Raw genomic sequence first — 25,465 nt, 5'->3', positions numbered from 1 at the left:
GATTCATCACTTACATACAGCACTCAGTATTCCTCACAGCAGGTGCCCTCCTTAGTACCCATCACCCATCTAGCCTGTCTCCCACCCTCCTCCATCAACCCATAGTTTGTTCGCTATCATTAAGAGTCTTTTGTGATTTGTTTCCCTCTCTTCTCTTACTGCCTCCCTCCCATATGTTCATCTGCTTTGTTTCTTAAATTCCAAATATGAGTGAAATCATATGGTATTTGTCTTTCTCTGATTAATTTATTTCACTTAGCATAACACATTCTTCATCCACATCATTGCAAATGGTAAGATTTCATTCTTTTTGGTGGCTGAATCCATTGTATATGTTGTATACATACAATACATTGTGTGTGTGTATATATATATTATATATATATTATAATATAATATATATACCACATCGTCTTTTAAGAAAATTTTTTAAATGTTTATTTGTTTTTGAGAGAGAGAGAGAAAGAGAGAGCGAGAGTGCTCAAGTAGGGGAGGGGCAGAGAGAGGGAGACACAGAATCCGAAGCAGGCTCCAGGCTCCAAGCTGACAGCACAGAGCCTGATGCGGGGCTCAGCTTTAGTAACCGTGAGATCATGACCTGAGCTGAAGTTGGACCCTTAACTAACTGAGCCACCCAGATGCCCCATAGCACATCTTCTTTATCCATTCATCAGTCAGTGGACATTTGGGCTCTCTCCATAATTTGACTATTATTAATAATGCTGTATAAACATTGGGGTGCATGTACCCCTTTGAATCTGTGTTTTTGTATCCTTTGAGTAAATACCTAATAATGCAATTACTGAATCACATGGAAGTTCTATTTTTAGTTTCTTTTTTTTTAATGTTATTTATTTATTTAATTTTTTTATTTTTTAAAATTTACATCCAAATTAGCATATAGTGCAACAATGATTTCAGGAGTAGATTCCTCAGTGCCCCTTACCCATTTAGCCCCTCCCCCTTCCCACAACCCCTCCAGTAACTCTCAGTGTGTTCTCCATATTTATGAGTCTCTTCTGTTTTGCCCTCCTCCCTGTTTTTATATTATTTTTGTTTCCCTTCTCTTATGTTCATCTGTTTTGTCTCTTAAAGTCCTCACATGAGTGAAGTCATATGATTTTTGTCTGTCTCTGAGTAATTTCACTTAGCTTAATACCCTCCCGTTCCATCCACGTACTTGCAAATGGCAAGATTTCATTCTTTTTCATTGCCAAGTAATACTCCATTATATATATATATATATATATATATACACACATATATACATACATACACATACATACATACACACACCACATCTTCTTTATCCATTCATCTATCGATGGACATTTAGGCTCTTTCCATATTTCGGCTATTGTTGATAGTGCTGCTATAAACATGGGGGTTCATGTGTCCTTTGAAACAGCACATCTGTATCCTGTGGGTAAATGCCTAGTAGTGCGATTGCTAGGTTGTAGGGTTCTGTTTTTAGTTTGTTGAGGAGCCTTCATACTGTTTTCTAGAATGGCTGCACCAGTTTGCATTCCCACTAACAGTGTAAGACTGTTCCCCTTTCTCTGCATCCTTGCTAGTAGCTTTTGTTTCTTGTGCTAATTTTAGCCATTCTGACAGGTGTGAGGTGGTATCTTATTGTGGTTTTGATTTATATTTCCCTGATGATGAGTGATGTTGAGCATCTTTTCATGTGTCTGTTAGTCATCTGGATGTCTTCTTTGGAAAAGTGTTCGTATCTTCTTTACGTTTCTTAACTAAGTTATTTGTTTTTTGGGTGTTGAGTTTGATAAGTTCTTTATAGCTTTTAGATATTAGATACTTTCAAACTTTTATGAAGAATAATTACCATATACACCATCTTGTTATTTCAACTAAAAAAAAATTCAAATGCAACTGCAGAAATATGTGTCTTACATTTCACTGTTTGGGCTGGGTTCTAAAGGTGTTAGAAGACTGGTCAAGGCTAGTCCATCGGGATTCAGTTTTCAGAAGGTAACTGGGCCACATCCTAATGTGCCTGTGGAGTCACTGTGTTTTCCTTGCTGTCTCTGGCCTCACTTGATAAGGGAAACAGCCTTGCTGTCAGAGGAATCTGCCTCTTCTCCTTGGTTAGTCATCTCTGTAGGGATTCAGGTAGTGGCAGATTTGAGGCACTGCAGGTGTTTGACAACAGTCTTTGCTACCTTCTGCTGATTTTATCCTCCTGAAGCGTGTCCATGCTCTTGCTAGTCAGGATGTGGGCATCTAATGTATATTCCTCTCCTTTAAAAACAAACAAACAAAAAACACAACAGCCTGCTTTAGTAAAAGTTAGCTATTTTTCTTGCTCTATTGCCTAATAGTAGTTTAGATATATTAGTAATATAAAGAAATGTTTAAAAGGTAATAAACAGAACTGTCATTTGTTACCTTAACTTGAAAAGTCTAGCCTTGAGGATCTGACTGTTGTTCCCCCTGGTCTTTGTTTTGAAGGAAATTTCTTTTATATATCATGCCACTTAAATCCCCTTCCAGAGGAGATAAATTTTGTAAGGATTTTAAAGTTTCTTTTGTTTTTTTTAATTTTAAAAAATCTTTAATGTTTATTTTTTGAGAGAGCATAAGTGGGGGAGGGGGAGAGGGACGGGGGACAGAGGATCCGAAGCAGGCTCCACACTAATAGAAATGAGACCAATGTGGGTCTCACAAACTGCGAGATCATGACCTGAGCTGAAGTCGGATGCTCAACCGACTGAGCCACCCAGGTGCCCCAGGATTTTAAAGTTTCTTGACTCTAAGTAGGAAAGGTGGAAATGACGGTTTCATTTACCACTAACCAAGTTTGGACTTAATATTAACATTTCTAACACAGTCTCCTAGTTAGACTCTTGGTAGGGACTTAGTCTTTGTGTTTTGTAAACTATATATTTATAAATACATACATATTTTATATGTTTTTATATAGCTTATATGTTTTATAAACTATATAAAAATAGTTTCTATTTATTGAATGCTATGTGCCCAGTACTTTACGTCTTTTATGTCTGACTTTAATTAAAAAAGCCAACAATAAAATTTGTCAAGGTAGGAAGGGTTAGCCCCATTTTAAAAAAGATAAAACTGAGAGGAGGTAAACTTGTTCAGTCTTAAGCATCTGGTAAGTGTAGGACCAGAATTAGAACCTAGGTCTTTGTGGAGTTGGTAAATGATAGATGTGTGAGCAGTAATTTGTCTACATGCCTGAATAAAGCTCACCAACTAACTTTATACTATTCTGCTTGGTCCCCATGGTGACTCAGGTCCTTTATTTTTCTTTCTTTTTTTTTTTTTTAAAGCTTATTTTTTTATTTTGGGAGAGAAAAAGAGCACGAGTAGGGGAGGGGCCAAAATCAAGGGTTGGATGCTTAACCGACTGAGCCACCCAGGTGCCCCTCAGGTCCTTTATTCTTAATCAGTTTAGAAACAGTATGAAACTTGTATTCAATAGAATTGTACTTTTCTTCTAAGTCTGCCCACATCTCTGCCCTTTGTATAAAGTTTCTGTAGCCTGTGAGCATGATTTTATTTTTAGCTGCTTAATTTTGCACATCCTGTTCCCTTACCGATGAAAGGAAAGGACTCTTGGAAAAGGTAACCAAAGTTTCTGTTTATTTAAGGATGGACGGCACCCTAGATCTGAGAGGGGTGGCCCCATTCCCTAGAAAATAAATTGGATTATTTTCTTAAAAAAAAAAAAAGTTGAGAAATGGAGTGATTCCTAATATACATGAACTCTTAGATTTCCTTACTGACTGATGAGAGTAGAATGACTGTGTGTTGTTCGCAGGGCTTTCATTTAGTTCTGCAGTAATTGAGATTGTTCCCCATTGTATTTTAATCAAAGAATAATTTTCTCTTGGTTAGATCTAGATCTTGAGATTATATCCAGGATAAAGCTTAAGTGTAAGGTTACTGTACAACACCCAGGTGTGAGGGAGGTGTGGGGCTTTCTTCTTAAAGCTGTTACTCCTATTAGGTATGCAGGGTAAAGTTCCTATAGTGTGCCTATGTAGAAGTGTAGGGAGTCTTGAACTATGTTTTTGTTATATTTATGGTGTCCAAATAAATGTTTTAAAAATGTTATGGGGCGCCTGGGTGGCGCAGTCGGTTAAGCGTCCGACTTCAGCCAGGTCACGATCTCGCGGTCTGTGAGTTCGAGCCCCGCGTCAGGCTCTGGCTGATGGCTCAGAGCCTGGAGCCTGTTTCCGATTCTGTGTCTCCCTCTCTCTCTGCTCCTCCCCCGTTCATGCTGTGTCTCTCTCTGTCCCAAAAATAAATAAACGTTGAAAAAAAAAATTTTAAAAATGTTATGAAGTGGGGCGCCTGGGTGGCTCAGTCTGTTAAGTGTCTGACTTCGGCTCAGGTCATGATCTCATGGTTCCTGAGTTTGAGCCCTGCATCAGGTTCTCTGCTGTCAGCACAGAGCCTGTTTCAGAACCTCTGTCCCCCTCTTCCCCTGCCCCTCCGTCACTTGTGTGTGCTCGCTCAAAAATAAATAATAAAACATTAAAAAAAAAATGTTAGGAAGCCCATTTTCCTGATTAAAACCTATGACAGTGTCTCGGGAATTTGATCCCTTGGAATGAAATAAAAACATGCATCTGGAAGTAGGAACAGCTTTCATTCATTAAATAAATGCAGAAAAAAATACACTGTAAATGTAATCAGCACCTTTGGTTATAGAAACCACCAAAGCTATTCTTCCTTTTTCCCTACTCAGACCAAAAGCCAGCAGGTAACCATTGCCAAAGTTTGACCTTCTCAACATGCATATCTACTTACCACACTTCTTACTGCTACCTAGTATGTCCTGCTTTTCCTGTCCTTTTCCTTTTCATAAAAGTACCTTTAAGTTTATGTTTTTTAAATAGATAAAATACAAATGGCCCCAAATTTCCAAAGATGAAAAAAGGAATATACAATGAAAGTTTTTTCTTTTACTCTATTTACCAGCCATTCATTTTGTTTTCTGGAAGCAGTCATAGTTACTAGATTTTTTTGTATCCTTTTGGTGATACTCTGTGTATATACAAGTGTGGGGTGTGTGTGTATAATTTTTAACAAGTGGTAGCAAAATTTTTTTCCTACTTTGAAGTGATTCATATTGGTATCAATAACTTTCTTTCTCTGTTCATTTTATGGCCACATAGTGTTCTACTTTATGGTCGTATCATAATTTATATACAGTCCCCTACCAGTGGTTATATAGACCATTTCTTTTGCTGTTGGAGACAGTGCTGCAGTGGATAGTCTCATACGTGTATGTGCAAGGTTCTAAGAGAGCAGTTGCTGGTTCAAGAGACAATTGCTGGGTCAAAAGATACTGGCTTTGGGGTGCTTGGCTGGCTCAGTTGGTAGAGCATGTGACTCTTGATTTGACTCTTGATCTCAGGCTTGTGAGTTTGAGCCCCACATTGGGCATAGAAATTACTTAAAAGAAAGATACTTGCTTTTAATTTCGATAGGCCTTTTTTTTTTTTTTTTAAACTCCTTGCTTTCCTTAACATGATGTTTGTTGTCTCATTGCCTCTGTATCTTTGTTATGTTTGTCCTATGGGATTTGCTTTATGATGCCCAGTTTCTTCTTTTTTTTTTTTTTTCAACGTTTATTTATTTTTGGGACAGAGAGCGAGCATGAACGGGGGAGGGGCAGAGAGAGAGGGAGACACAGAATCGGAAACAGGCTCCAGGCTCTGAGCCATCAGCCCAGAGCCTGACGCGGGGCTCGAACTCACGGACCGCGAGATCGTGACCTGGCTGAAGTCGGACGCTTAACCGACTGCGCCACCCAGGCGCCCCCCAGTTTCTTCTTTAAGGTCAAGTTTAATGCTACCTCTCCAGGAGAGCCTCTTGATAATTCAGATCAGGTCCTGGTATTTATTCCCTTGCTTCTTATATCATTTTTGTGCTGTCTCTGATTTCAGATAAACTTGACTTAATATGTATTGGCCTTGACTTCTCAAAATTGAGTTTTCTGTAGTTTTGTTTTTATCAGTTCTTGTTGTAATTAATGTTTAAAAATGATGGGTGAATAAAGTACCAAAACATTATTTTTACATTTGCTAGCTAACTTGGCTTTGTAGAGAATATAAAAAATATCTTTGTGGATAACAAATAAGTTTCTGCATGTGAGATCTTAATTTAATGGTAATCTTTCTAGGTATGCTGTTAGCAATTTATAATTAAGTAGTACTATTTCTTCTGAGTAGGAGTTTTGCTTTTGTATGTTTTTGTGTGTTTTGTAAATAAAAACAATCATGTTTGTTATTTTCACTTTTTGGTATTTTTATCTCCGAGAAACTCAGCCATGGTTGATTCCACAAAATGGATAGGAATAGATAAATGTAATTGATTTTGGTATTTCAGATAATTTAGAAAAAATAGTAACAATTATTTTATGAATGTTATTTAAAAAATAAGAACACGACCTAAAATTAGAGTATGTCCTAGGTATTTTAGAAGAAGTTTTCTCTGGAATGATAAAATTTGATTCTGTATAGGCATATTCTGTTCCCTTTTGGACTTTGCATTTTATGCATTACATACTGGTACTGCCAAAACAGAGCATAGTCAATAATGTACAGGTGTATGTCACGACTGTGTGTGTTTTTGGCTTCATACAGGAAGTACTTGCATCTGTTTGTATTCTGTGGTATCTGTTTCATTACTTGGAATGTCTGCTTTTCACACTTAAGCCCAGGTACAAAGTAGCATTTTCTTTTACTATTCTTTATTGGAACTTTTCTTTATTTGTACGATGTGAGTAAATATAACTTGTCTTGGGGCACCTGGATGGCTCAGTCAGTTATACTCCTGACTCTTGATTTTGGTCTCACGGTTCGTGGGTTCGAGCCCCACGTTGGGCTCCATGTTGACAGTGTGTTGCTTGCTTAGGATTCTCTCTCTCTCCCTCTCTCTCTGCCCCTTGCTTGCACTCTCTCTCAAAATAAACTTTTAAAAAAATTTTAAAAAACATAGCTTGTCTTATCGTGCCAAAAATTGTTGTGAAGAAACAGTTGCCCCTGTATTCTTATACGTGGTGCTTCAGCAGTGCCCCTCTTTCTCGTCTCCTTCATTCAGAAAGGATGCTTCATGATCTTTTGGGCTTTTTATATTTGCATTGTGGTCGCCAACCATTATTTCTCACAGCATCTTTATGACACAGATTTTCTGTAAGCATTAAGGAGGTAATCTTTATCTAAGGTTACAAACAAATGGACATAAGGAACAGCATTAAAACTGGAGCCACTTTTTTTCCCCTCAGTCTTTACTTTCTTAATTCTGGTCTGTCAGAGAGATACCAGTTGGCTTTTTTTTTTTTTTTTTTTTAATGTTTATTTATTTTTGAGAGAGACAGAGAATGAGCGGGGGAGGGGCACAGAGAGAGGGAGACACAGAATCTGAAGCAGGCTTCAGGCTCTGAGCTGTCAGCACAGTTGACAGCGGGGCTCGAACTCATGAACTGTGGGATCCTGACCCGAGCCGAAGTCAGACACTTAACCGACTGAGCCACCCAGTTTTTTTATAAATCTATTTCCTCACTAATTCACAAGCACTTACTTGGGTGACGTCACTGAAATGATTTGTATACAAAACAAACATTGCATCCAATGTGAGGAGTGTTTCCTTTAAACATGATTACCAACCAAGAGAGACCTAAGTTGAATGCAAAGGAAAATTTGAAGCTCCAGATTGTATAATTGGGAAATAATTGAAAAGCTAACTGAAGTTTGTTGGTTGTAACTTACTAAATAGTATTTGTTAAGACTTTCAGATAAGTCAGTGAAAGTGTTTAAAAATGGAGTTGTAAATGTCTGTTTAGTCAATCAGAAAAATTTCCTAGTCTTAATTTTTTTTTTAATGTTTATTTTTGAGAGAGAGGGAGAGAGAGAGAGGGACACAGAATCCGAAGCAGGCTCCAGGCTCCAAGCTTCCAGCACAGAGCCCGATGCGGGGCTCGAACTCACAAACTGTGAGATCATGACCTGAGCCAAAGTCGGACACTCAACCGACTGAGCCACCCAGGGGCCCCAAAATTTCCTAGTCTTAGAAGAAAAGAAGCAGAGCCGGTGGTTTTTTTTTTTTTTTTTTTTTTTTTTTTGGTAAAGATCACAAATTGGAACAAAAATATAAGTTATACCTTTATAGAACAGCTGAGTGTTCCATGATCACATGAAGGTTAAAAAAAATGTTCCTAATGGTAAGGGAAGTGTTTGAAAATAATGTGCTTTTATAAAAGAAAAGAGAATCATGGTGTGTTGGGAAGCATTCATGAATGTACATTAGGAAGATTGTTTTTTAAAAAGGAATGGATATGTGTTTGATGAAAGAACAAATCAACATAACTACAAAGTACTGGTTTTCATGACCCATTTGAGAAAAATGATTAGAGATTAGTTTATTTTGGTGAGAGAATAAAACGGTTTTATATGTGATAGAATTTCACATATGATCTGAGATACTAATCTTAACTTTGAGTCATAAAAAAAATTGGATGTTATGATGAAAAAGTTTAAAGTACCTCCATAGATATGTAAAAGAACTACCAACTTGGAATACTTTTGACTGAATTTTAACATTTTTGTTTATAGAAGTCTTAAAAGAAATCCTTGAACATATATTGATACTTAGTTGCTGAACAGATCAGTTAAAGCTATAGTGGTCAAGTGACTTCTGACTTACGTTGCATTGGTTGGGTAGATGTTTTCAATAATTTATGATTTCCAGGAGAAATTTTAGGGAAAGGAGGAAAATATATATTGAGGGAAACTCTGCTTGAAAGAAATTTGTTTGTGGAACCACTGCCTAGAAGAGTGGTGGAAGTTTTGACTCAAGACCAAGCCAGAAAAACTTGTGATTTAAAAGATAAAAAGAACCTCCATGCTAGCAAACTGTAGTCAGAAATGTTTTCTACCCATAGTGTTTTAAAGTACTTTGTACGTGTATCATTGCTTGATTATTTTAATGTACGTTAACCTCTATAATCTTCAACTGTACCAGCTTCATTTTCTGTCTGCCTTCATTACTCTTCACTTGTCATGGTCTATATTAGTATCAGAATTCCATACAATTTCCTGTCTGAATATAGTACAAGAAATAAGAATATGTTGCTGCTTATATTCAAGTTTTAGGCTAGAGCATAATTGTATATGAGTCAATGCATTTTTTAGATTATTTATTTAAAAAATGTCTTTTGAATCAGAGATTAGGAACCAAGTATAGACTCTTTAGAAAGTTAAAAAATTAGTATCTTTCAATCTAAAAAAATAGTTTTAAATTCCTTATCTCTTATAATGGTAGTTTAGACCTAGTTTTCTGGTGAGGGCAACATGTGACACTTTTAACATTTGAGCATCTTCTAGAGAAGCCATGTGTGATAGTGGGAAAGCTCGGAGTCCATCTAGGAGACATGGGTTAGAGTTCGTCCCATCTCTGTAAGTCCTTTGTTACAGAACTTAGGCACGTCATACACCCCTTTTCTTGCCCCCTCAGTTTTCATCTCTAAAGTGAGTTCAGTTGAGATCACTGCAAGCCCAGTTAGCTCTAATGTTCTGTGTTTTCACACTTGTTTTAGGAGAATTGTTCCTCATAGAGAAATTTTAGAAATTCTCCCTGAAGAGAAGTAAAACCTGGGGCAAGTGGGGGGACTGTGCTCTGAGGTGGGACTGCAGCCCTTCACAACGCTTTGCCTTCCTGAATGTTTGGCTGGGCAGGTGGAGCCTCCCCAGTGACGGTTGTTTCTTTTTGCTTTAGGGGCTATCAGCAACAGGATGCCCATGAATTCATGCGATACCTTTTGGACCACCTGCACCTGGAACTCCAGGGCGGTTTCAATGGCGTTTCCCGCTCAGCAATTCTGCAGGAGAATTCTGCTCTGTCTGGAAGTAACAAATGTTGCATGTAAGATGTAGTTTTCTTCTTTTGTTTTTAGGAGGACCTCAGACATTTCTCTTGGTGTTACTATTTATTAGCTTTGTAATGGAAGGTGGAGAGTTTTCCTGGATCTTTGGTGAAATTTTTGGGCACTTGAATTTAGTAACAAGTGGGTGAGCATGTGCCTCCTGCTTCCATACCAGAGGCATTCTGTACTTGCTTCTTGGTGTAGTACCGATTGTTTTTGCTATATTTTAAAATATGAAAAAGAACAGAAAATATTTTGTACAATTTAGCATTTAAAAATTCCTTGCCAAATATATTGAATAATGTTTGGGAGACTTAATTTTCTTTACTAAAATAATTATATTTATTCAGTAGAAACAAAGGCTTAAAATATTTTGAATGTAAATTTTCCTTACATTTGTTCTTGAATGAAATTGAGGTCTTTGTAAGTTCTCAGAATTTTTCTTGCCTGTCAGTAGGAATAAAACGAACCTTTCAGATTGTTTTCCCGGGTACTAAAACCCCAAAATATACATTGAGATTAGAAAGTTTATTTTGCTTGAGGTTGGGATGATTTGCTGTTATTTCAGGCTGATTTTGTTTAAGTGTAGTCTCCTTTTCAAATTTTTTTGAATTGACCTGTGTCAGAAAGGGATTTACAAGACAAATTTTTTGTATTGACCCGTGCAGGAAAGGGATTTACAAGACAAACTCCCTAGAGACAGAAGGAAAAGAGTAAGTAATATATGGGGGTCACTATAGTATTGCCTTGCAGTTCACAAATCTGATTTAATTTGGAGTTAGGGTCCTTATAATGACAGAGCAGCCTCATAGCTAATCTGGCTGTATCAGAGAAGGGCAACCATTTGAATTGCCATGCTTTTCAAAATGTTTGGCTCTCTGGGTCCTACTGGCTATGATTCCAGTTAGAATCCAGTACAGAAAGGGAGGGATCTGTGACCTGGTAGAACTCTTCTTGATGCTAGCACCAAGTTGACAGTAGTATTAAGTGAAAACTTCTGCTTTGTATTTTATGATGGAATTTCATACACTAAGAATATTGAACTGGGCCTTTATCAAGGATAGTCTGTGTGAGGTGAGAGGGTATATGTTTTTATTTTATTTGATGCCCAAGGCACCCTCATGGGAGTCACAATGTGTAATAGTCCTAGGATGATCTTCTAGTAACTGATGAGTTTTCAGCATTAGCTCAATCTTTTCTTGATATTTTAAAGAGTAGTAATTGTAAGTTCCATTAGTGAGTTAGGAACAAAAAGAAGAAAATTATCATTTCAGGATCTAAGCATCATATTTGCTAAAACTGCAAAAAAGGTCTCCTCTGCACTGTTTACTTGTGTAAACACGTCCAGCCCTGCTGAAGGTGGGGATGGTAGAAATAAATGACAGACGTGTTCTATTTAGTACACAGAAAATCATTACTGCCAATATAAAGGACCCTAGCGGCGTGAGGTTGTCCAAGTAGCTAATATTTAAACGCTCTTATAACACAGTTATAATAAATGGGAAAGCAGTTTTGAAATTATTTATGAATCTCGTTTTAAATCATTTAATGCCATACACATCGCATAGTCAAGACTTGATTAGTATCCTTTTCTCAGTGGAAGAAATAAAGCAGTTTCCATTTTAACTAAGGGTGTCATTGTATGAGAACATCAGTATGAAAAGGTCATAGTCCTTTATTTATGACATAGATATTCCACCTGAAACCTGAAGTGGCTTTATGTCACATAGTTCCAATGTATCTTCCCTTTTTTAATTTACTAAATCTAGATATCTTATGAAAAACTTAAAAAAAGGTGAAGCAACAGTGTATTTCTTTGCCAGTAAGGAACAGAAGCCTTTCTGTGGAAAAGGAAGCCAACGTTTAAAATAATATAATTGCTCAAGTAGGTTTTGTCTGTCTCATCGTTGCAGTGGGTTTAATTTTGGAGCAAATCAGAAAGTACGGTTACGTATGTTAGAAGTATTACTGCTTGCAAGTGACAGAAACCACCTAAAATTGCTATCAGCAGAAAAGGAGCATTTACTGACTTAACTGCATACGTAAGTGCACAAAGGTTAATAATACACAAGTGTTTGTGGTAGGTACTATCAATGATAGCAAATAGTTGAAACCACCTGAAAAGCCATTACATTATATTGGTTAAATTAAGAAAAGGAGCATAGTGTTAAGAGCATCTGCTCACACCAGATCAGCTGTGTGACCCTGGGCCAAGTTGGACCTCCGCTTCCTGGTCTCTGAAGTGGGAATAATTGTATCTACTTCATAGAGTTGTTTTGCAGATGAATTGATTTAATACATGGAAAGTACTTTGTAGTTCAGCATAGATTAAGTGCTAAGTGTTTGCTAATCCTGCTTTCATGGTGTACTTTCTTGGTGGTTCTTGTGTCTATTACGTGTTCGTACTGTGGCATGCCATACTGCTGTCAAAGAGAGTGAGGTACGTGTTCAAGACATATATTTTGAAAAAAAAAAAAAAAGGAAAATGCAGGTATGAGCCTAATTATTATGCTAGTAGAAAAGCCTTGAAATAATTTGAAGGCTTTCTTTTTGGTAAGCACTTGTCTGAAAGCACTGTGTAGACTCCCATTTCATCTTCACACCAGGCCTCTGAGGTAGGTAGATGTTATTCCTGTGGGACATGTGATGAAGCTGAAGCACAAAAAGTTAAGTACTTTAGGGCTATTGGTTTTGGTTTTTTGTTTAATCATTCTCAACCTATATTCTTGATCTCAGCAAGGAAATTACAGTATTATTTTAAGTGAGCTTTTTAAAAGGCTTGTTGACGGTAACATCTAGCCTTCAACTGTGAAGTCATACCTCCATCAGTAATTACTGTGTATTAAATTTCTTTACCTTTTTTTCCTCAGCCTAACAGTTGACCATGTAAAAAATCTAAAACTATCCCTGAGTGAAGTTATTCAAAGTAATTGAGAGAGCTCCATATGAGAGACTTTGCAAAAATTTGAATATAAGGTGGTTTCCCTTTTTTCTGAGGGATATATTTGTGGGTAAAGGGGTCCTCTTGTCCTGAGTATAGGCATGTGCGTGATCTGTTAGTAATGACAAATGTCCAGGGTTAGTGACTTTTGGAGAAATCAGTGGAATTGGAAGTGATAGTGGGGGAAGGGAGGGGCAGTGGCTTAAACCTTTTATTTGGTAGATATCTCTATAGCGTTAAAGTTTTTGTATTTCATAATTTAAATAAAATATTTAATATCTGTTAAATAAATGACATATTTCCCCAAAGGGGAGCTTTGTACATATTTTCCATTTTTTACTGAGGTATTTTCCTCTGTGGTGATTTTCTTTAGAAATGGAGCATCTACGGTTGTCACAGCTATATTCGGAGGTATTCTCCAGAATGAGGTTAACTGCCTCATATGTGGGACAGAATCTAGAAAGTTTGATCCATTCCTAGGTAAGACATACTTGGCATGTAGAGATAAAATAATGTATTAAAATGACCGTAAAGAGATAAATGTACAAATATGCCAGTTTTTGAAATTCTTTTTTGAGTGTGGTATGTACCTTTAACAGCTGTTTTCCTATTTCCTTTTAAGACCTTTCATTAGATATTCCAAGTCAGTTCAGAAATAAGCGCTCTAAGAATCAAGAAAATGGACCAGTTTGTTCATTACGAGGTAAAGATACTTTAATGTTGTAGAATTGTTTTTCCACCTGAATAGACTCATAAACTCCATCTACATGTGCTATGATGTTAATTGCTTTAATGAACTTGTGTCATAACAAAAGTCAAACCTGAATGTCTTTTTCTATCAAACAAAAAAGAATGTGTGCCAGAGATACTAAATCAGACATAAGGTATTTCTCACCTTTTCCTTTAATACTGATTTAAAATTGAGAGTCTGTGACAGTTTCTGACCTAATGAAATAGAATTCATTTTGTGGATATACCACTAGTATCCATAGAAGGAAAGAACACTCAGCTAAATTTTTTTAAGTTAGGGTGTTATTCCTTTCTGTGACTAAGTTTTAGAAATCTATTGATGCTACATCTGTTGGTTAAGCCTGAGGCCTTGATTTTAAAAGCAGGACTATGAGATTTGGAACAGATTTTTTTCTTTGATGAGTGTTAACTACTTTAGTCAAGGCCAAAGACTGATTTCTGACCCGTTACTAAAGTGACTAGTTGTTCTCACTGATCATAAAAAGAAACTAAGATAGGAGAAAGAGGGCCTAGTGTGTGTTCTTTGATTAAGTAACTCTACACTGAAGGCAAATAACAATTTATACCCTGAATTGTCTGTTCACTGAAAGTAATTCTTTTTTCTTTCAGCTGTTCTAGGGAGCGTTGTCATAAGGATTTTTATATATTTTATATGTTTAGTATTTGATATATATATATCCATTTATATATATACACACACAGAGTTTTCCTACAGAAAATTCTAATTGGTCTATAACTACAATGTCCACTGTGGTGAAGTCATACCACATAGGTGGTTGGTAAAAATGTAAATTAAAATTAAAAATTCATTTGCTTAGGTGATCAATAACCACATGTGACTAGTGGCTACTGTATTAGCACAGATGGAGAATATTTCCATTATTGTGTGAAGTTCTACTGGGCAGTACTGCTCTAGAATCAAATTATCCAAGTAGAAAAGAGTAAAACCACCACCACCATCACCTAGTAAAAATAACTGTTGGGGGAGGGGCAGGCTTGTCTGTGTCAGGTACATTGGGCAGCATCTAGTTTTGTTAAAAAAGGAGCAGCATAGGTGCTTGTAGCGCTGTTTCTCAGGTAGTATGTTGAAATCTCTCTGGGTGGCTGTCCAAGACACTGGACTCCTGTTAGACAGGGAAGAAACTGGGTATGAAAACATTTTGTAGATGCTTTCAGTTCCTCATCTTTGCAACAGTATTGATGGTCTCTTTTGAACAGAAGAAATTTAAGCAAATCCCATCTGCTCCTCTTCCCTCTAAAAGACATGGTTACAGGTTTCAAAAATACCACAGTGTACTTGGTATCAAATGTCAGATTATTTTCTCTTTATATTGATGGCATGTGAGCACAAGCTAACTTAATCATAAGACAAACATTTGATCATTTAGCGAGGAAAGCAGTGAGAAATTATTAGTTATTGTCAAAGTCTGGTTATCTAAACTGGACATGGCTTCATTTTATAACTCCTTCAGTGAGAACAGTAATAATGCTGACATTAGTTAAAAACCCACAAATGTTCTTTAGTACAAATATGTGAATATATATTTGAACAGTATTTCCTAATGTTTAACAAAACCCAGTAAGTCCAGATGATCTTGGAAACCCAGAGACCCTGGTTTGTTCAGGCTTCTTACCTTCCTTCTGCACTGTGTGCCCCTATCCTGAATTGGTTGTATACATGGTTATTGTAGTCCCCTCTGGCATTTCACTTACTACCTATTCCAGAATGCTGTAATACTCAAAGACCTTACTCTCTGGAGACTGTCCAGGAGGGGAGAGTGTATGACATAGCTTAAGTGGTTGATTGGTACTATAAACAAGTGGCAAATGGCATCTGCCTTGCTTCCCAAGTGGTATTTTTCTTGGCATAGACTCCCTGAAATCTGATTTGATTGGGATTTAGCTTCAGGGGGCCCAGACCATCCTGAGGGGTTTAGGGTTTGGCTGGAAACAAGTTTCCTGTATTCTCAGCTGGTTTTCCTTTGAATTTTCAGACTTGATTTTTATTTTATTAAAGAGCTTACTGTTGACTTAAAAAACTAGACGGTAGAGTTGGGGATCGCCTCATTCTCTCTGTTTACCACTGTTATCAATTAAAGGTACTACTTTTCTTGGGGCATCCAGAATGTGATGAATTTTAGGCGATATGCATTTCTTTATTAAACAGATGGAGATGTGATTACCTTTCACACGCTTTTACATGCTTTATGCAAGGATTCCTTGTGTGGTTTCTGGAATGTTAATTGATAAGATTAGTTTTCATAGAAAGGAAAAATATGGTGAGAAAGATCCCTGGAATTTGAAATTATGTAACTGAAAGCATGCATATTATGAGAAGCTAAAATAACCCCAGTTCTAAAATCTCACAAAGATGGCATCAAAAAGTAAAGATATTATTATAGACCAAAGAATCCTACATAAACCATTAGCTAATAGAATTTAGTACTGTAGTACAATAACATAAAGAGATCAAGTAGGATTTTTCCAGCAGTGCAGGACTGATATATTGGGAAGGAAGCATTTCTACTGGCCAAAGTCCTAGGTGGACTAAAAACCAAATTGACATGAGACAGATTAGCAGGAGAAAACCAAATTTAATATCTTATGTATGGGGAATGCACACAGCCATGAAATTCTGAAGACAAGCAACATGAGGTAAGGAGAGGGGTAGGAGGGTAAGGAATATTAGCAGGAAGGTGAGAGGAAATGTTTGGAAAATAAAGGTGGTCCTGTTACATAGGGAAGTTTCTTCAGTAAAGATGTATCTCTTGTTCATGGTACAGGCTCGCCTTTCCAATGTAAATTTAGGCAGTTGAGGGAAAGGTTAAGAGCTTTTCCTGAATTTTAAACAACGAATGTTCGTGCCAAAGTGGCCTTTGGGGCTGCCTGCCCCGGGCCCCTGCAGTTTCCTCCTCTGAAACTTCCCTGAAGTTTCACAAATTAAAATTGAGCCGGTTGATTGTTCTGTCTGGTTGAACCAGTCCTTCCTGGTCAGTAGATCAGTTAAACTCATTTTGGGGGGCATGATGCAAGTGTGTTCTCAGAGTTAGGCCTTGAACTATAGTTCAAGCAATCAGGTATTAAATAAGAGGCATTTCTGTGGAAACACAGGGAGCAGTTAGTGATTAGATCAAATTTTAAGCTGGTGTCTGAGTTTTGAGGGTAGCCAGTTGAGAAGATTTCTAGATGTCAAGCTTAAAGCGTCTTCAGTGCAGTGGCAGTCTGACAGATTTTCTCTGGCTTGTAGTTTGAATGTCTCTGGTGATCGTTTTGAATGGCCCACAGAGCAAAAGGCATGAAGAGTGCCTGTATATGCTGATGTGTTTATTTCTCTGAGGTTTACATAAATTTATTCATATTTAATTTGGAGGGCTTCAGGGGAAAGGGCAGTTTTAGTTCTCAGATGAACTCAATGTAGAAGGTTGGGACAAAAATAAAAAATGTTTGTGGAGAGTTATAGCTAGGCATCGTAGGAAACTAGAAGAAATCAGGATCTAGTCTAGATTATAATGAACAGTATTAGAATCTAATAGGTATGTTACTGAAACCTATTTACTCTATAATCACCTTTCGTAGAGAGCCAAATTAATAACTCATTTGTTTGTAAAATCTAGTTTCAAAAAAACGTGGCCTGATCACTTATATAAGTGCAGCAGGAATAGCAATAAAACCTGCTTTGCCTGGAGCTTTTTCTAGGTTGAAGCTTTAACAGCCTCTTGAGACCAGATCCCCAACAAAACATCATCACAACTTCTGCAATACCTATAGATTTGGGTGAATTCCTCTCTTCCCGAGGTCCCCAAAATATCCTGAGGTTCCTGTACTTGTCAGGAATTAACAACATTTACTCACCTGGTAAGGCTGCTGGGAACTCTGTAAGCAAGGTACTAAATTGATATCTCTGAGGGGCTTTATTGGCTCCTTAAAGCTGTCTGGTCATATCTGAATTTATGCATGTATCAAATGTGACATTCCAGTCAGAGCCTTGGTTATATAACCAGTGTTTCCAATTGTGTCCTGTTACAAGGAGAACAGAATTGAACTTGTGCAAATAATTATAAGAATACTTACTGAGAGTTTCTGAATTCTGGAGGGTTCAGGTAGAGAAAAAGATGCAAGTTTCAATTTGTTCCAGTGGTAGTATTCTATCAAATTGCTCTAAGTCATTTAAGAGGAAAAAGTTTGTGTTTTTTTTTTTTTAATCTAGAAAACAAAGCATTTTAGAAAGTCAGCAATGTGGTAAATAAAAAGTCATAAAATTTCAAATTACCCTTTTCAGTTCTTTCATTTCCATGTCATTAATTCTTGTTTTGGGTTGAATCCAGTTTTTCTCCTAGTTCAGAAATTCTTACCAGTTTCATGGTAAGAATTCAATGTTATGATCTTAAGCTTATCAGAAACCTATAGAGTTCTTTATGTGAGTCTCACTGAAGATAAGGCACATCTACAGTACCATCAGAGTAAAACAGTGACTGTATCAGAGTTCATTACACTGTAGAGGACAAGGAAATTTGGTTGTTTCTGTGACACACAACACATAATAACATACTAGGACATCAGAGTGCTAGGGGTTTTATGTAAGATATTTGACAACATTTCCCACATAATTTAACATACCTAATTAGTTTAATTTCTTACTAGGACCACTCTCGAACACCTTACATTGTGGTCAAAAGACTTCATATTAGGGTCACAGATCGTTATGAAACAATAATTATCTATTTAACCAAAGTGACAGTAAAAGATTTCAAAGGCAAATATAGAACCTCACATAGTTGTGAGCAAAATTTAGCTTTTTAAACACTAACTAGACTCCCGTTTTCTTAAATAATCAAAGACTTGATAAATAAGCATTCGGTAATCATTTCCTCTTTTCTAGGCAGATTAAAGATTAAAAACAAAAACATTTGTTTATAGTTTATGTTTAAGAAAACCTTGGTCTTTTAGCAAAGAGAAAAACTAAAACTTAAGTTTATCCTAATCTTAGCCAGTACCGATCATATATAAAATTCCTTTCCCATAAACCTTCTGAAACCTCTTTTATATTCACTTCTTAAGTTTTCCCCTCTTTAAAAAACCAGTCTCCCTTTACGACAAAATTTTCTTTTCCCTAAACAAAAAAATGTATTCCTATCCCTCATACTTTTTTCTACCAAAACCACCTATCTTTCTTTCCTTCCATATGGAATTGTTTCTCTTATTGTTTTTAGTAGTCTTAATTACATTTAATAGTTTCTAGTGAAAACTAAGTGGTAAGCAACTATGAAGTTATACAGTATTTTTTAGAATGGCGAATTTGTGAATACATTTCATAATTTCTGAAAACACAGTTTTTCAGTAAAAAACTAGGTTTACTAACAGACTTCTGTTTTAGTTTCTCTATAAGAACACAAAAATAAATTAACCTATGTTCAGTACTTATGGTTTTGTTTAACTTTATTTGGAAATGACCTAGATATTCAATAAATTTCACTTAACCGATCATTTAACTTAGTTTCAGGGATTTGGGAAACTAAAAGTTTACCTACGAATCTTTTTATCTTATTTACATCTGTTTGCTTGTTCTTAACAATTCCCAGAAAACTTCATGAAGCATTAGACAAAAATCAATATTTTTTTTTTCCTGATAAATTTTCAGAGGTGAACTTACTTGACTTTCAGTAAACACCGGTAGGATGACAGTCTTACATTTCATGCTAACTCTAAAGACATGTTTTTTAGTTAAACCAACTTTAAATTAGCTTTCGTACTGAAAATTTCCCAGATCATGCGAATTTGGAAAACATTTGGGTTAGTTTCTGTCTTTCTGAGTTTTGGAATTCCCAGTACTTACAAGTGCTTGGCTTCAAACCAACTAAAAAGAACTCTTTTACAAATTAATTTTGGTGATACCTTCTGGAGATAGAGAAAATATCTTACATTTATAACATATTATAGCTTTTGTTTTTACTAATAATTTGTGGAGAGGACATTTAAGGCCCAGTTGCCCTTTATTTACAAACTTCCCTGAAGTTTGTATTTCAAAGGAATGGCTTTTAGGTCCTAGAGAAGATGCGGACAGAAAACTTAGATCACAAAGAATCCCAAGTTTTCTCCAAAATGGAAATCTGGAGCATATCTGCCTATTACCAGAGGTGCTGGAATCTGGGCACAAGACATTTTAGCAGTATGCATTTTAAAAAGGTCTTTTATTTTTGCTTCAGTCTCAGGTGACTGTGAACTGTGTTTAAAGACATGATGAAATTTATAATTTTAGGGGTGCCTGGGTAGTTGGCTAAGTGTCCAACTCTTGATTTTGGCTCAGGTCATGATATCACAGTTTGTGAGATAGAGCCCCGCACTGGGCTCTGTGCTGACAGCGAGGAGCCTGCTTGGGTTTCTCTCTCCCCCTCTCCTGCTCACGTTCTCTCAAAGTAAATAAATAAACATTAAAAAAAATAATATAAAGAAAAAAATTGGTTTAGAGTTTCAGGGCAGTTGCGATTTAAAACTTACTATTATTTTTTTTAAGTATAGGACAATTTTGTTCCAGTATCCTGATCTTTTATAATAAATAGCTACCAACATTTTGAGGGGAATAGGCGAGCTTTAGGGATTGGTAAAAATAGCTGGGATTTGACTTGATACTAGAGTTGCATTTCTGGTTTTGTAGAGGTTTGTAAGCCAACTGTTTCTAATTCCCAAAGGACTGGATGACATTCAGAATATCAAGGGATTGGCTTGCCTTTTTAAATTAACCCCCCTCTCCCTTTTTTTTTTTTTTTAATTTTTTTAACTAAAATGGGAATCGACAGATGTAGTAAAGTCCGTATCAAGCAATTTAACAAAAGCCTTCTTGCAGCATACATAATTCAGTCTTGGCTTCTGTTAGCCCCTGAATGCTGGTCTTGCGCAGATCATTTGTGTGAGGGCCTGGGAGAAAGTTTGGTCTTCTTTTCTTTGTGAAGGGGGTCTAGGATACATCTGCAAAGTGTATTGCAAAGGAATGTCTCAAGCTAACAGAGCGTGCTTACAGAGCCCTGGAAGGTAGGAGCAAAGCAAGCCTTATTGCCAGTCTCAAGTGCTTTTGTCAAATTTATTACCTGGCTTTCAGCCTCTACATTAGCAACATGTATTCTTTGAACCCAGAGATTTAGCTGCCTGTAATTCTTGGTAGGAAAAGGAGGTTAAAACAGGTAGATGAGGCCAGATTTTAAGGGGATTTTACACTGGATGTGGACATTTATTTTTAAGTCTTAGGCCTGATTTCTGTTCAGCTTGTCAAGGGAGTCCCTAAGCCTCACTGTTCTCTAATAAGACCATTGAGATCTCTCTATACAGAGTGTCTTTCCTTTAAATATAACCCATTTAAAGACCATCTATGAGTAGGATCTATTAACAGTGACTCCACTTAACCTTTTAATGGCTGAACCAAAGAAGTAAGAAGCATCCAAAAAGGGCATAGATGATACAGCCCCCATGATCTAACAATCTGCTCCCAAAATTAGTCTAAGAAAGCAAAGACATTCATTTCACAGGTGGTAAGGATAGTAAAAACAGGTTCTCTGGTCTCCCAGGAAAACACAAGATTCCTCCAGTCACAGCCTGCTAATCTGTGACACTGGGCAGGTGCTGATGGACTGGGACTTGCCAGCATGAACAGGCAATGGTGACTGAGATGACAATCACTTTTTTTTTTTTTTTTGAGAGAGAGAGAGAGAATCCCAGGAGGGGCAGAGAGAGAGAGAGAGAGAGAAGTGGGGCTCACCTGAAGCAGAGCAGGAGCTTACCCAAAGCACAACTCAAAGTCGTGAACTGTGAGATCATAACCTGAGCCAAAGTCAGATGCTTAATGACTGAGCCACCCAGGTGCCCGAGATGACAAAGATTATAAGGGGGTGGGACCTCCCATGACAAACACCCCTGAGAGCTGGCTTGGCCAGAGGGAGAGTCCAATCCCCAGTCTATTCCACTGGCCCTGAGGCTACCCTTTTAGGATATAGGATGAGATGAAAGAAAAAATATCTTCTATACATGTTAACAGCTTTGGCTAAACCTTGGGTTTCTTGGAGCCACATGAATACCTAGAAGGGATGTGCTGTAGGTTTGGGGACTGTGTGTTGTATTGCAATGTACCTTGTTGCAAGGAAGTTTGCTTGAGGTTAGTGGGTAAACCTAGTGTCAGTCTAACCTGTTCTGTGATCAACTTACCTATCACAAGAGTCTTCTTGAGACAGCACTCTAATTAATAGCTTTTAAGTGCTTGATCTGTGCCCACCAGTTTTGGGGCTTTAGCTTCCAAGATGTCCCTTAGCAACAGTCTTTACCTTATGTGCATATTCAAAGTTCATATGACAAATGACTTAAAACACAAACAGAAAATCCCAACAACTTTTTTTTGGAGGAAATGGATCAGTAACCAAAAGAGGACTCTACCAAATTTAACCAGAGTTGCTTAGCCTAAGGAACTAGATTCCACCAATATTTTCTACTGCTAATTTAACTTAGCAAGAGTGAGGAGGACTCTCACCACTCTTGGTGTACTGGACTCTGCAGATAGAGATTTTGGGAGGTTGACAGGGTAAGAAATCTTACCTTCTGCCGGGTGTATGTCAGATGTCCCAAGGATCTCCGTTGCAGTGGTGTCTAGTGAGTTAAAGTATCCTACTGACTATGTCAACTGTTGAAGAAGAATTTCCTCTGCCCTTCAAAGTCCTTCTCTCTGGGCAAAGAACCAAATTGACTTAAGATAGATTAACTGGGGAAAATCAAATTTAGGTATGTACAGGGAAGCCACACAGACTTGAAATCCTGAGGATCAACATGAGGCTTCCACGACCTAAGGAGAGGGGTGGGGGTCTGAGGATCAAAGGGGAGAAGAGATGTTTGTAAAACAAAGATTGTCCTGTTATTTAGGCACATAAGTTTCTTAGTTAAAGAGGAATCTCTTCCTGGTGAGCTGGCAGTTGAGGGGGAGGTAAAGAGCTTTTCCTGAGCCTGCTGAACCTGCTGGGTTTTGTTTGCTTTAACTCAAAATAATGTTCATGTTAAAGTGGCCCATCTTAAAAATAAAAAAAAAAATTAAAAAATTGGGGCACCTGGGTGGCTCAGTCATTTGTGTCAGACTCTTGATTTTGGCTCAGGTCATGATCCCAGGGTCATGGGAATCAAGCCCCATGTTGGACTCTGCACTGAGTGTGGAGCCTGCTTAAGATTCTCTCCCTCCCTCTCTCTATTCCCCTCTGCCCTTCCCCTCCACTTGCACTCTCAAAAAAAAAAAAAAAAAAAAAAAAAAAATTCAAAGTGGCCTATCTTGGGGCAGCCTGCTCTGGCCAGCCTGCCTTATGCCCCTGCAGATGAAATATTGGAAAATATAATTTAATGGGAGAAGATAAAAATGCCCAAATAGGTTTTGATACAATTCCAAATACATCGCTGATTAAAGAAGGAAAAAAACCTTTTACTGACTCTTAGTAAGCTAGGAATAAAAATGTTAATTTGATGGAGATTGTCAAAAGCTGTCAGTGATCTTCATAGTTAACAGTGAAGCACTAAGTATTTTCCATTACAGTGTGGAAGCAGCCAGGAGTCCTGCCACTGAGGGACAAGGCATTAGACAAGGAAAATAAAAATAAGGACGAGGAAAGACCAAATTGTCAACATTTGCAGATGAACTGGTTAGACGCTGCGAACATTTCAAGAAAATTAGTTGGAAATTATGAGAGAATGTTTAATAGCTATCCCTGAAGAGCAGCCCTGGGTAGGAGACTTGTTTTTCTAAAACTGTCCATTTTTTAAAAAACAGGTATTATTTTGATAAGTTCTAAACATGGAACTAAAAAGTTTAATAAGGCAGCCAATAATAAATAGGCAAGGGGTCCCTGGGTGTTTCAGTTGGATTTCGGCTCAAATCATGTTCTCACGATTCAGATAATGGAGATTGAGCTCCGCCCATGTCAGGCACAGAGACTATTTGGGATTCTCTCTCTCCCATTCCCCCACTCAAGAATGAGTTTGTGCTCTCTCAAAATAAATATTTAAAAAGTAGGCAAAAAAAACAATTGCTTTACTATACATAGCAGAAGATCCTATTCACAGTAGCAGTAAAATCTTTATTGAAAAATATTTAAGACCTAGGTGAAGAACATTATAAAACTTTATACAAGAACAGATTAAAAGTCTTAATAAACAGAGCCATGTCCTATTCTTGGATGGGAAGACCCAATATGAAATGGTAGAGATGTCCGTTATCCCCCAAATTATTCCCTAAATTGATTCTAATTTGCTCAAAAGTTCTCCTGTAAGCAGAAAAATTCTTAAGAGGTGCTTAAAAAGTTTTTTAAGTGAAGATGAGGAAACAGGTTAGAGATGAGGTAGAAAATGTCCTAGATGTACTAATTTAGCAGGTACTAGTGTAGAAATGCTTATATATGGGAATTTATTATATAGCAAAGAAAAAATTTCAAATCAGTGCAGAAAAGAAATTAGTCAATAGATAGTGTGAGTGAAAATGAAAATTAAAACATTAATTTCATCCCTAATTCCTGTGTTTTCTCAAATTAATACAAGGTTTCAAGATTTAGTATGAGGGGCACCTGGGTGGCTCTGTTGGTTAAGTGTCCAACACATGATTTCAGTTCAGGTCATGATTTCATGGTTGAGTTTGAATCCATTCGGCTCTGTACTGACACCACGAAGCATGCTTGGGCTTTCTTTCTCTCCCTCTCTCTGCCCCTCCCCTGGTCTCTCTCTCAAATAATACAAAAACTTAAAAATTTTAATATGAAAAATAAAACCACAGGACTCTATCGGCAAGCTTTTTTTGGATCTTGTTGTAAGGGAGAGCTTTCACCAAGGCCAGAACCCATAAAGGAAAATATTCATAAATTTAACTGCGTAATGGTGAAAGACACCATAAACAAAGTGGAAAAGGAGATGACCTGTGAGAAAGAGTACTTGAGTAAAGTATACGAATAGGAAGAGAATTGCAAACAGTTGACTTAACATATGAAAATGCATTGTCTCACATATTCAAGAAAGTGTACATAAAGCAGAATTGTTCAAAATGACAAAGATAGGTAATATTCATTGTTAGTAAAGGTTTTGGAGAGTGGACACTCTCACATATTGGGGTCAATGTAAATTGCTGGTTTGGGAGGACAGTGATCATTTTCAGTGAGCATTTCCTTAAAAAGTAATTTTACTTGTGAATGTGGACAATGAAACCTGTAAAAAGATGTCCTTGAAGCATTCTTTGTTATTGCAGAGATCAGAAACAGTTTTATGTGCCCACTAGTTTAATAAATTGTAAATTTAATAAATAAAGCTATGTAGTAATTAAGAAAGATATAAAGTTGATCAGTAGCCAGGCCACAGAAAGATAGCTACAAAGTACTGTGGTATACTATCTATGGAAGTATGTTTATAGAATGATTCCATTTGTATAAAATAAAAAACATTCAGGTGTACATTAAAATTCTTGAGCAGCATATCCATCTGTTCACAGTGATTTCTTAGGGACAGGCATTCCAGAAGAAAGTGAACTAGGACTTCCTTTTTCATGCTCTTTTATGTTGTTTGGATTTTTTTAACCTATTCTACCACCTTCATAATTATATATTTGCTTTGGGGGAGTAAAAAAAAAAAAATGTGGATGAATTTAAACATACTTCCCAATTACTGTTTTGCTAAATTAAATTTATATAGTGGATAAAGGGGATCTAATAATGTCAACAAATCAGTTTTATTCCCTGCTCTCCATAGGGATGTATTTAACAGTTTAAATAATGTGGAAGACTGACACTTGTGAAATATATGCCCTGAAACCTTTGAGAATCTTAGGAGTTTCAAAAACCACCATGGCATATATTTTTTTTTGC

At 36.9% G+C, this 25,465-nt stretch overlaps 1 protein-coding gene and 1 long non-coding RNA gene across 16 annotated transcripts in view; one reads left to right on the top strand and one right to left on the bottom strand.

Annotated features, from left to right (window-relative positions):
• The window catches only part of USP3 (ubiquitin specific peptidase 3), a 103,568-nt gene that overhangs the window by 58,577 nt on the left and 19,526 nt on the right, over window positions 1-25,465 (top strand). For 9 of the 11 annotated variants that reach the window (XM_045059179.1, XM_023255239.2, XM_023255235.2 and 6 more), the window contains 4 exons: window positions 9,769-9,915; window positions 10,585-10,629; window positions 13,231-13,337; window positions 13,480-13,560. In XM_045059179.1, the coding sequence (XP_044915114.1) occupies window positions 9,769-9,915; window positions 10,585-10,629; window positions 13,231-13,337; window positions 13,480-13,560 (380 nt within the window). The remainder of the gene's footprint in view (window positions 1-9,768; window positions 9,916-10,584; window positions 10,630-13,230; window positions 13,338-13,479; window positions 13,561-25,465) is intronic. The other 2 variants (XM_023255240.2, XM_045059180.1) reach the window with 1 other exon arrangement.
• LOC109500638 overlaps window positions 1,620-25,465 on the bottom strand; it is a 52,659-nt gene continuing 28,813 nt past the window's right edge. The window contains exons 1-3 of one of the 5 annotated variants that reach the window (XR_002742897.2): window positions 22,182-22,682; window positions 17,679-17,810; window positions 1,620-2,259 (exon numbers count right to left, since the gene is read on the bottom strand). This is a non-coding gene — a long non-coding RNA (uncharacterized LOC109500638). Of the gene's footprint in view, window positions 2,260-14,001; window positions 18,100-22,181; window positions 22,683-25,465 lie in introns of those variants that run through there. The other 4 variants (XR_006599146.1, XR_006599144.1, XR_006599145.1 and 1 more) reach the window with 4 other exon arrangements.

This window comes from Felis catus, chromosome B3 (assembly GCF_018350175.1).
Source record: "Felis catus isolate Fca126 chromosome B3, F.catus_Fca126_mat1.0, whole genome shotgun sequence".
NCBI classification, from domain to species: domain Eukaryota; kingdom Metazoa; phylum Chordata; class Mammalia; order Carnivora; family Felidae; genus Felis; species Felis catus.
This window is presented reverse-complemented; position numbering and strand designations above follow the sequence as displayed.